The following is a 12,449-nucleotide window of genomic DNA, read 5'->3' on the forward strand; positions in this document are numbered from 1 at the left end:
GCTACGGCTGGACGGACGAGAGATTTCATGGTCAGATGATGTTGTTTCGGTCCAGTGAGGACCAGAACCCTGCTGACCCTCTGACAGATCCAGGGATCCACGGTTGCCTGCACTGCGGCGCATCTGGAAGCGCTTTGCTGCCTCTGCCTTGCTTGACGAATCTGATGTCACCTGGTTTCTGCGCTTCTCAGAAAGCCGCTCGCGGGCAGTGGTTTGCCGTCCCTTTTCTTGGATGGATGGGCTGGAGGAGGACTTCTCCTTCTGTAGGCTGTTGATGGCGGGACGCTTTTTAGAGGCAGAGCTGACTGGAATGTTTTTGCTGCTCACCTGGCTCACGGTGCTCGCTGTGTCCACATCCGATTCCCCGGAGAAGGAGTCATCCATGTGAGTGGAGGAGCCTCCTTTCTTTGAGCTATGACCGGAGCCAGACGAGGGGAACTTGATGTCCAGAGAGGACAAAGCTCCCTCTCCCTCCTTGAGGAAGGACTGCATGTCCTGGAAGTTCTCCCTCCTCTGCTCCAGGTCTCTAATGGACGGGTGGCTTGAGATGTGGGGCAACTTCTTCAACTGGACAGTGTCGCTGGGGCGGTCTTTGGTGAAGCTCTCCTGCCGGACGATGGCTGACATGCAGCTGTCTTTAGTGGGGACAGAGTCTTTATCCTGTGTTTGGAGGTTTGGAGCAGAGCTGTTGGGTTTAACACCTGTTCGCCGGGGTTCATGTCCACTCAGGTGTCGGATCAGGACTGTGGTTGGGGGAGTTTTAGCTGGGGGGTCTCTTGTCCTTTCAGACTGTAACGGGCTGCGGGCTGGGTCTGGTTTGCTCGGACTGTCTTCAGAACCAATGTAGAAGGAGGTGGATTTAGTGGAGGGAGACACTTTCTCTGGACCCTTGAACTGAGGACCAGCGCTCCCTGGAGATCCAGTCCTGGCCTGATTCTTCTTTGTTTTCTCCAGAACAGGTCCATCATCTGAGCGGCTGGCATCACTGAGACTGTCTGGATCCACATCATCCTGAACAGACAAGCACTGGCTGGAGTCCTGTGGGCGGGGATGAGTGGTAACTCTGTCTAGAGGCTCCTGGTAAGGTTCATGGCGTATCAAGATACTCGGGGGAAGACTATCCAGCCTTTCTGGAGGCACCTGCGGCAGCAGCCTTCTTGTCCTGGAGCTGTGGCTGGACTCTGATTCAGAGTTATCGTAGCTGTAGTTTCCCATCGACCGGCACACTAGGTGCAAATCTACAAAAACAATTAAAGCAAGCTCAAGTTTTCGCACAGATGTGCATTACTTCACTTGTATTTTATCCTCTAAAACAGATTCAACATTCAGTCTGCAACAATATGCTGCAAAAATGTACTCCTCAAAACACGAGATAATTTTCCATGTTTTAATATTTCCAAATCTTTTTCAGAGTCGATATCAGAATCTGATGAGGAGGGACAGCTTTTCTGAATATCTTTTATAGAGGACATTAGTCTCCTGATATGACCTGGATCTCTTCCCGGAAACATGTTAATGTAGAACAACTGAAATCAGAATGTGTTGGATTTAACTGGTCTGAATAAGGTGGTCTGATCCCACTGAAAGGAAAAGGTTTTAATCTCAGGTGTAAATGCAGAAGCTGTGATTGGGGGTTGTAGTCCAGTATCTAGTTGATACCCAGCATTAAAAGCTGACTGCCAACAATATAAAATAGCAGAATACACAGACAGATTTTAATGTTACCTTCCAGACATTCCCCCTGTGGTGGAGTGGAACCAGGCTCAGCATAGCTGTCTGCCAGACTGGCCCAACGGGAAACCCATTTTGGTCCTTCCAGACCTGCTGCATGAGTAGGCGGAACCTGGACAACAAAACAACAAAATGGACAACATTAGAACAACAGCTGAAGTGTGGGACCAAATATAAGATGTAACAGGAGAAACTCAGGAAGTAACATCAGTTTGCATGCACTGGGATCAGAACATGCTACAGGTGTTTTCACCTGTTTTGCTTAAGTTCTCGGGTGGTTTTACCTGTATAGGGCCAGTTGGGGGGCTGCTGATAGCAGCTGGGATAAAGCCATGCAATGGGTCCACTGTGCTACCATCGCTAGGCAGGTTAGCTTGCTCATCCTTGCCATCATTTATCACAGGTCTATACACTCCTGTGTTCACACCACTGTACTCTGGAGAGTCGAGGACTCCAAACACCTGTCGGAGCACAGGGCATGCATGAGGAGGGGGGCATGATCAGGGCAACAAGAAGGAGCAAGTAGGACAAGAGGTTTCATGCATCCCGGAAGGGATTAAATACACTGTATCTCATTTCGGGGCCTCATCCTGTGACGGCTGACGAATGAGGCTTTCTTCTCCGATGCCGTGACTGAACCAACCTACCGTATCTCAAGATTTATTGTGTGCCAGTAATGGTTGGATTTGTTTTCTCAAAAGAAAAATATGGTGGACAAACAGAGCGAAAACAGCAGCTGAATACAATTTCAAATTTGAGTAAAAGGTTTGAAAACATTTGAATACCTAACAATACAATTAATAACAAAAACATGGGATCCCAATACTGTCAATGTTGCTAGGCAACAGGAGTAAGGCTTTGTGACGCATGAGTAAGGTCCCTGAACATCAGACTGTCTCATTCAACAGAGCTCGGTTCAGCCTTCATGGCATCCTTCAAAGGATGGGGCCCCCTGACTGAGACACAGCTCCTATTTATCTAAACACATCTCACATGAAAATAGTTCTGTCAAACATTCAAACTGAAAAATATGGTAACTTTGGGAACTGTGTCACTGAGAAAGTTCATTTTTCAGTGAGTCTTACAAAAGATTCTCTGTGCCCACCATTGATCTGAACATTGAAGGGATTTCTTTATATGAGGAATGCTGCTCATAGAACAATCTGTGCTCAACATCACTCAGGGTCAAACATACGGTGAGTTCACCTGGTCGATCATGTTGCGAGCCTCCTCCACCTCTTTGTCCTGTGACTCCGTCTCGATGGTGTAGGTCCCGGCATCACTCAGACTGTCGTCCTCCTCATTCTTCATCATCCTTTGGGAACATTTGGGGTCTGCTGCATGGATGCTGAGGGGCATCATGGGGGACATGGCAGGCCCAGAGGGGTGGACTGGAGAGGCGGTCTGGCCTACTGCACCGGTGGGGATTGAGGACTTTGAGATTGCTGGATGCTGTAAGGGGGAGGACGGGTAGGAGATTGAGGAAGGTGCAGGAGGTTCTTGGGGGGAGGGTATTTGTGCATGAGGAGGTGACACCATCACTGGCGGTGCAGACATCGGGGGAGGGGATGTCTTGTCTCTCATTGGGGGGGAATCCTGTTGACTAGAATCCTTTAGGAACTCAGCAGCGAACTCCTGGGCGAGCTTTGACTTCTTCCCGACGCTGCCAAAGGGTCTGATAATGATGCCTGAGGAGGAGCGGGAGGACGAGGCCGAGGAGGCTGCCTCCCCCTCTGTCTTCTCCCTCTTCAGAGAGCTTGACCTCTGGGGGCCGCCATGGCCCTGACCCTTCAGAGGAACTGTCACCTGCTGAGTGGGAGGGATGTGGCCGTGCACAGACGCAGGCCTCTCACCGCCTTTCCGACGCTCCAGCTTGGCCCTCAGGGTGGAGTAAGAGTCAGTGTGGGCGGGGTTGTGCGTGAAGGACTGCGAGCGCTTTTTGCGCGGGTTGTCATCAAAGAACTCGATGATAAAGGCCTGCTGGGTGAGGTGCTCCGGTTGGCCCTGCTTGGGCATTTCTGTGGTGGAGGACTGAGTCTGAGGAGGACTCTGGGACAGGGGCTGCTCTGGGGCCACAGGTGAGGGTGGAGCTGGTCTGGGTGGAGAGTGCTGCAGAGGCTGCTGCAGAGGCTGCTGGAGCGTCTGCGTCACAGCAGGCTGAGAGTAGACAGCCTGAGCTGAAACCTCTGACTGCTCTGATTGGATGGAGTGGTGAGACTGGACAGAGTGGTGGGATTTACTCCTCCGTCCTTTGAGAACTGGATCCTCTGAGTCACTCTGGGTTCCGTCCTCATGATGGTGACCTGACAACAAACAAACCTCTGTTAGGCTCATCAGATGAGTTCTTGAGAAGTAAAGTGTTGTTAATCAATAGTCAGACTGAAGCTCTGACCAGATTTCAGCTCTCACAAGCAGTCAACATAATCATTTATAAGTTTAAAAGAATGAACATTAAACACATGGACATGTTTGGACCAGACTATCAAGAGGGGTTTGGTCATCCTCCGTCAGTGCCATGATCTTAACAGGATCAAATCTGAAGCTGACTGAACATAAAATGCATCAGTGACCAATAAAACACGCTGCACAGCCACGGTGGTGCAACAAAACCATGGATAACATTGGCATCCTATGTGGGATATTATCAACAGGATCTGATGTCACCTTCTTGGCATTCTTCCTGGAATGTTATTGGACCATCATTACAACCTGACAGTATTTGTGATGTTATAGCTTCAATGGGAGAAGACCTGAAATATATGCACACCGGAGAAGTTTGCACATGTAACACCAGTTAAATGTTGTGAAAGATTTTATCCCAAACTTTTTTTAAACCCAACCAAGTATTGTTGAACTAAACAGTTTATTCTCAGTGAAAAATGAATCCTTGTCTCCTGGATGAAGGTCCTGAACTAAGCCCATTCAAACAACTCGCTCCGGATGTGGACTTGCATTGATGGTCATGGAGCGACATTAAATATGATGTTGTAGGAACAAAACCAACAAGGTGATATCAGATAAACCAACAGTGTAAAGTCCTGCTAGCACCCCGAGAGGCTGCACTGTTCATTACAAGTCTCATCAGAGGTGGAGTACAGTGTACAGTTTGTCCTGAGGGTGGTGCTCGAGGAAGGGTCACAGAAATCTGACCAGAAGGTTTAGATATTTCTGAGGACGGGTAGATTGTAGGTAAACAAAACAAATCATGCATGAGCACAGTAAGTGAAACTGATATCTGGTCAGGAGGATTTAAAATGTCACTAAGAACCAAAGAATTGGACCGACACTACTGACATTATTGACACAACACTGTGTAGAGATCAGTGAGATTGATATGTGGATTATCACTCAGCACTTAGTTTCAAGTCTCTACTAAACCAGCAAGGAAATCAATGTGATCAATCAAACAGTAAACTGGATCTATGTTGAGTTACAGTCAGACATGAAACCAGCGGTCTGATGCTCTCGTGGCCTCTGACCTTTCAGGGTCTTGATGTTAATGGCGAGGTCGCTCTTTGTGCTGTAAACATCTTCACATGTTGGACGTCTCCTCATCATGCTAACATCACTGTGCACCAGCCAATCAGCCACCTTGCTCTCTGCTGACATCACCTCAGCAGGCGTGGCTGTGATGGAGGCCTTGGTGGGCGGAGCCTGCTGCTTCCTCTGGCGGGTGGAGAACTTGGTGACGTGGTCTTTGATCTTGATCTTTCCGGGCATGCAGTCATCGAACTCGATGGTGAAGGAGGCGTGGCTCTGAACAACCGGTGGGGTCGGGGTTGGAGGGGAGGGCGGGGCCGGGGGCGTGTCTGTGTCCTTGGTGGGGATCTCATGAAGCTCCGCCCCCAAGGTTTTGGGGTGCTGGAAGTCCTTGGTGGGGATCTCGAAGTAGCTCGGTTCTCGGTGGTACGAAGGGAAGATGGTCTTCTGCTGTGAGTCCGACAGAGATCCAGAGAAGTCCGGTTCCACAGACGAAGAATCTCTCTGGACTTCTGATGAAAAACAAACATGTTATTAAAAACAAACAAACATTTCATAATAATTAAAGAACACTTTTTTAAAAAAAATGATTTGTTTTACAATCTGCCTTCAAAGTTTTTGACTTGTTTCTCTTTCTTATATTTTCATTTAAAAGCCTTGATGGTATTTTCTGTTCTTTATTACTTAATGTCTGATGGAATGAATGATAAATAATAAATAAGGTAAGAAGAACATGTCATTTATTAACAATGACTATGAAATTCATTTTCACGTCATTAAATAAAACAGACGTGCAGATTTCAAACATGTTGACTGATTATCAGCTGAACGTTAAATGTGTCTATATTACATTATAAAATCTATTTCTTACCTGCATGAGCTTCATCACTGTTGTGAACTTTACTCCCATAATCCTCTTCTCCCCACCAGGACGGCTGCCCGTACAGAGGAGTGGGCCGACTCCCCGGAGCCTCTGAAACACATTCTCACTCTTTATTTTGATCCACACTCACACTCATTACTTTACACAGGAAGGTAACAGCTGAGCCTCGGCATGTTTCAGATGTGTCTATGAATTGGACCCTTTAGGGGACGCCGACCTCGAGGTAGTGGACCACTGGACTGAACTCCAGCCCAGCTCCTCCTGAAGATCAGCTCACTGTGATTTATTCAACATGTTGACTGAGACTGAAGCAGCAGGTTATAAAAACTGAAATGCTCAGAATCAGCAGCTTGTCGCAACATGTAAACCCTCATGACATCACACTGATAGTATGTGATGTCACAGCACAGGAAAACATCAGCCTTTCACAATAAAAGAAACAACCATGTTTCTGTTCAGATATGTACTTTGTACTGCATTCAGTTTAGAGTGAGTTGTTTACAGTATTATCTGCAGTATCATCTGTAGAATTACTTGCAGTATTATCTGTAGTATTATCTGCAGTATTATCTGTAGTATTATCCGTGGTAGTATCTTCAGTATTACTTGCAGTATTATTGATGTACCTTGTGTTTTGGTACTCAATGTTTTGTCGGCTCTCGTTCGATCTTCCAGCTCCGTCTTCTTCCCCTCTGAAGCTTTCAGGCTCATCTGCAGCTGACTGCTGTACTTCTCATGCTGGAACAACAGGAGGCGCCATTCACACACTGTTCACACACACACTGTTCACACACACACTGTTCACACACACACTGTTCACACACACACACTGTTCACACACTGTTCACACACACACTGTTCACACACACACTGTTCACACACACTGTTCACACACTGTTCACACACACACACTGTTCACACACACACTGTTCACACACACACACACTGTTCACACACTGTTCACACACACACTGTTCACACACACACTGTTCACACACACTGTTCACACACTGTTCACACACACACACTGTTCACACACACACACTGTTAACACACACACACACACACACACACACTGTTCACACACTGTTCACACACACACTGTTCACACACACACACACACTGTTCACACACACACACACACTGTTCACACACTGTTCACACACACACTGTTCACACACACACACACACTCTTCACACACTGTTCACACACACACACTGTTCACACACACACACTGTTCACACACACACACACTGTTAACACACACACACACTGTTCACGCACACACACACACTGTTCACACACTGTTCACACACACACACTGTTCACACACACACACTGTTCACACACACACTGTTCACACACTGTTCACACACAAACACACACTGTTCACACACACACACACACTGTTCACACACTGTTCACACACACACACACACACACGCTGTTCACACACACACACACTGTTCACACACTGTTCACACACACACACACACACACGCTGTTCACACACACACACTGACTGACCTTCAGAGCCTCCTCTGGGACTTTATGTTGACTTTTCTCCAGAACGTAGACATGAGAATGTGGAGAGAGAGTTAAGATCAAAAACTGAAACACACACACACACACACACACACTGATGATGTCATCTGAAGGATATCATATCCGAAGCGGATGATGTCGGACAGTTTCAGGGTGATGTAGGTCTGATCAGGAATCCTCAGGTCGTTCACAAACGTCTGCAGACAGAAAATCTTCTCTCACATATTCTGTGTTCATTCATCAAACATCTGAAGAAAACATTATAATCGTCTCCACTTTTAACTTCTGTGAGTATAGTTTAATAATTACAAACTCTTGATCAGTTTTATCTTGAATAACGTTGAAGAACGCCATAAAATCATTATAAATATAATGAACATCTTCAGTTTAAGTTTAATTAAATGTGATTCTGATTTTAAAATCCAAAGTTCAGTTTGACTCTTGCTGCTGATTGGTTAGAGCTCGTGATGTAATACTGAGTATTGAGTCTCACCCCATTGAGGCTGCCCAGGTCTTTGACCAGGTGTTCATCGGTGGTCGGGTTGTAGTTGATGACCGCGTGCTGTTTGTCCACACTGCGGGACTGTCACAGCAAAAAACAGACAACATGTAGGTCCGGAACCAGCAGACGCACAACCACAAGCAGGTTTGTTCTCTTTAGATCTTTAATGTCAAACTGCTCTCAGCTGTCTACAGGGGGTCAGAACACTTACAGCTGATTCAGGTTCTACCACGCCTCCGTCAGACAACAAATCACTTCAGAGGTTCTGGTGTTACGCTGATGACACTCAGCTTTATGTCTCTGTTATTTCTGGTTCTGATATATATACTGCATGTATACATATGTGTATATATATATATATATATGTGTATATATATATATATATATATATATATATATATATATATATATATATATATATACACATTTCCACAGCTCTGCAGGCTGATGGACACAAATCAGACTCAGATCAATAAATGAATTGATCAGATGATCAGTTTGATCTCACCTGCAGCATGAGCTCACAGTCCTCTCGGCCCACGAAGATCATCTCTTTGGGGAGACGGTGTCGAGTCCCCGAGCTGCTCACCAGGAACCATGATGTCACACTCATCTTCACAGGCCTGCTGGGAAACCCCAGAGCATCCTGGGAAATATAGGACAGACAGAGAGAGAGGTCAGATGTGGGTCAAGACATCGAGGCTTCATTAGTTTATCAAATGACTGGAAACCTAATCTGAACAATAAAAGAAAATAATTAAAACTAGGATAGCCATCAGTAGAGCGCATACCTCCGCCAAGTCCCGAAAGGCTCCCCTGTATGAAAGTGGATTTAAATTCACTGGATCTGGACCTTCTGATTTGGATCTACATCAAATTGTTTTCACTCACGGATACCACATAGCTAAACATGCCTGATTTATTTCAAAAAGATCCATTATTCACTGAGAAATTGACAAGAAGGTTCAAAAATATCTGATTTCACAGCTGTAAAGAAATGTGCTGGATCCGTCTCTTCAACTGGACAGTTTGTGTAACAAACCAACCAATTAACAAACCAACCGTTGCTATGGCGACTAGTACTACTAAACGAGCAGAGGTGAGGCGAGTTGCGCTGAGCCACCGGTACCGGTCATTCATGGCATGGCATCAAAACAAACTCGTTCATCTGGTTCAGAAACAAGAAGAAACTAGATGAAGACAAACGCTCTCAGGATGCAGGTGAGGTTTGTTTCATGATGTGGAGGCGGAGCTTTAATGACGAATCTTTAGCTAGCTGAAGTGTTTGCTTTAGGAAAGGGCTCAAAGAAAATGTGTCTGTCACATGTGAAGCCATCAGACTGACTGACTGAAGTGACGTCATGTTCTGGAGAATTATTGCAGGTCCAGTTCGTTGCCATCACATTTGGCGGGAGGATGTGTTGTCAGGCAGATGTCTGTCATGTCTGCTGGATCCAGGTCCAGTGGAGCTGCTGGATCCCGGTCCAGGGGAGCTGCTGGATCCAGGTCCAGTGGAGCTGCTGGATCCCGGTCCAGTGGAGCTGCTGGATCCCGGTCCAGGGGAGCTGCTGGATCCCGGTCCAGGGGAGCTGCTGGATCCAGGTCCAGTGGAGCTGCTGGATCCAGGTCCAGTGGAGCTGCTGGATCCCGGTCCAGAGGAGCTGCTGGATCCCGGTCCAGTGGAGCTGCTGGATCCCGGTCCAGAGGAGCTGCTGGATCCCGGTCCAGGGGAGCTGCTGGATCCAGGTCCAGTGGAGCTGCTGGATCCAGGTCCAGTGGAGCTGCTGGATCCCGGTCCAGGGGAGCTGCTGGATCTTCACAGACCTCCTCTGATGTTAGATATTAACGTAACATTACTTTAGCGTTATTTTAGTGTGTCCTCAGTTTATAGGTCTCTAATGTGAAGTGTGCTAAACAACACTAATACATATTAGGCCTACTGTGGATTATTATGGACTACTGTGACATGGATTATTGCTCTGAGTGGATTATTGTTAACTCTACTGAGTTTCTTTCTTTGCCACTTTTATTAGAATATTTATTGTGACAATATCATGTGAACAACTGTTTCTACATTCCTACAGTTTAGTTATATTTCTAATGTATTACTTTGTTTTATTCCGACCGTTAGTTCTGCCCACAGAATATAGTTTAAGACCAAATCATCAGTTAGACACAAGTAGTCCACTTTGTAATACCTGTGAAATGTACTGAACAATATTCCTTCAGTATCACAAAGAGCTCATCAGTCATTTATCTTCATTAATAACTCTAACAAGTTCAATATGTCCAAAACTGCTTAGAAGTCACAACTTTTAAATTGGGAGCTTTAAAGGGACACTGTACTGTATACTGTAGTGTTGAATTAATTCTTTATGAATATAGTATTTTATAGTATGAATATGTGCTCAGGATCTCTTCTGCTTGCTAACCCGAGGAGTTTTGTCTTTGCAGGAGCAATTCTGAAAGATTCTGGAGCCGCGGACCAGGAAGCAGCCCGGCCGCCTTCAGCATCAAATATATATTCATACTGATATAAATATGAAAAATATATCTAAAATAAATATTTTTAAGGAACTCTGCATCAGTTTCATGTATCGACCTGTAGAGGATCCACATTGTTCACCTTGTATTATCCTGTTCTATCAGTTCCAGCTGCTCAGGTGGGTCAGCTGAAGATGTTGTTCACCTGAGAGGGTTCAGGACTCTCACCTGCAGCAGACTGTTGATCTCTGTGATCACCTGAAAGGAATCTATCCATCCTAGTTCAACAATATAGAGGCCAAACTGACAGAACCCATCATATATGGTCATATCAATATATTGATCAGCACACACACACACACACACACACACACACACCACTGCAGATTAATATATAACACTGATCAATAATATTCAGTGTATAATCTGTAATATAACATAATGTTTCGCTGGTCACGTGACCTGTGTGACGCTGCCGCCTCTTTCACTTGACAGCTCAACCTGTTCCTCTGTGACGTCATCGTCACCATCATCATCACCATCATCTTCTCCATCATCATCACTATCATGGTTCTGACCGGCTCACCTGAACCGAGCCACACCCGGGACAAGACACACACACACACACACACACACACACACACACACACACACACACACACACACTCTGTCTGGATGAACCGGAGCGGCTCGTCAGAAACATCCCGCCGGGCCTCAGCGCTTCATCCGCGGCTGCAGGCCGGACAGGAGGAGCCGCTCCGGCCTGCAGCCAGAGAGGAGCCGGGGACGGAGAGAGAGAGACAGACAGACAGACAGACAGACAGACAGACAGACAGACAGACAGGTCCCCTCCTCCACGCCCTGCCCTCCTCCTCCTCCTCCTCCTCCTCCTCCTGCAGCTCTTACCTCCGCTCCAGATGCTGCCGCCGCTTCTCTCCGCAGATTAAAGCCCGGACCGACGCGCTGCGGGGCGGACTGAGCATGAGAGGCGTCTCGGAGTGAGCGGAGCCGGTACCAGAGGTCCACAGAGCGACAGGCCGGCAGGGAGATGATGAGAGCGGACACAGAACCCGATCTCTCCCGATGAGACGGACGGTCGGTGATGCTGCTGCTGTTATGGCATCTCCGTCTCCTCCTGACGCACCAGCTGCCACCCGCTGCGTCAACACGCACCGCCGCACAGGCACCACACCGGAAGCTCCACAATAAAAGCGTTTTCATCAAGCTGGAGGATGTTACAACACGATGAAACATGAATATAAAGAGCGAATCACTCAGAGCTTCAGTTCATATACACAACACGTCACTGTCACCGCTCTGCAGTCACCGGTCTGTCCGCTCGGACAGTCTGCCGTGCTCTTATTGTGAAGGCCGGCTGGTTTCCGGTCTGGGTGCCGGCAGTTTGACGGATCTCCAGCTGATCAACCTGCTGCAACATCAAACACACATCATCAATAATAATCGATGAATAATATTATCAGCGGCACATAAATATTATCATCGTTAATTATTATCAATTATTTCCTGCTACAGTCACGTGACCTGACGGGCCGACGGCTCGTGAGAGGATGGTTCGGTTTGGGATGACGTCACCTCAGTATTCAAGCACAGAATCAGTACACATGACAACATATTAATTTAACACATGATAATTATAATCAATCCAGGAGTTAATGACGTCATAACGTCCATAACACAAACGTGTACATATTTAACAGGCTGACGGCAGTTCTGACGTCATTCATCAATAATCAAAATGTTTGATTGATTTAATGAGGATGTGACCTGTGATCAAGTGTTTACTGCTCCTTATCACAGCCACT

General features: G+C 46.6%; 1 protein-coding gene and 1 long non-coding RNA gene across 5 annotated transcripts in view; one reads left to right on the plus strand and one right to left on the minus strand.

The window, feature by feature from the left end:
• si:ch73-212j7.1 (centrosomal protein of 170 kDa protein B) overlaps positions 1-12,440 on the minus strand; it is a 22,990-nt gene extending 10,550 nt beyond the window's left edge. For 3 of the 4 annotated variants that reach the window (XM_037086804.1, XM_037086803.1, XM_037086800.1), the window contains exons 1-12: positions 11,533-12,440; positions 8,651-8,788; positions 8,134-8,223; positions 7,759-7,837; positions 7,623-7,681; positions 6,721-6,832; positions 6,083-6,184; positions 5,211-5,723; positions 2,938-4,034; positions 2,016-2,192; positions 1,726-1,843; positions 1-1,238 (exon numbers count right to left, since the gene is read on the minus strand). The exon at positions 1-1,238 is cut by the window's left edge and continues 478 nt beyond it. In XM_037086804.1, the coding sequence (XP_036942699.1) occupies positions 1-1,238; positions 1,726-1,843; positions 2,016-2,192; positions 2,938-4,034; positions 5,211-5,723; positions 6,083-6,184; positions 6,721-6,832; positions 7,623-7,681; positions 7,759-7,837; positions 8,134-8,223; positions 8,651-8,788; positions 11,533-11,880 (4,071 nt within the window). In that variant the 5' untranslated portion in view covers positions 11,881-12,440. The remainder of the gene's footprint in view (positions 1,239-1,725; positions 1,844-2,015; positions 2,193-2,937; positions 4,035-5,210; positions 5,724-6,082; positions 6,185-6,720; positions 6,833-7,622; positions 7,682-7,758; positions 7,838-8,133; positions 8,224-8,650; positions 8,789-11,532) is intronic. The other variant, XM_037086801.1, reaches the window with a different exon arrangement.
• Positions 8,818-10,724, plus strand: LOC119012823. Its single transcript, XR_005072610.1, has 2 exons — positions 8,818-9,363; positions 10,597-10,724. It is a non-coding gene; the product is annotated as an uncharacterized LOC119012823 (long non-coding RNA).
• Positions 12,441-12,449: the final 9 nt, after the last annotated feature.

The sequence above is a fragment of the Acanthopagrus latus genome, chromosome 22 (assembly GCF_904848185.1).
Source record: "Acanthopagrus latus isolate v.2019 chromosome 22, fAcaLat1.1, whole genome shotgun sequence".
NCBI lineage: Eukaryota > Metazoa > Chordata > Actinopteri > Spariformes > Sparidae > Acanthopagrus > Acanthopagrus latus.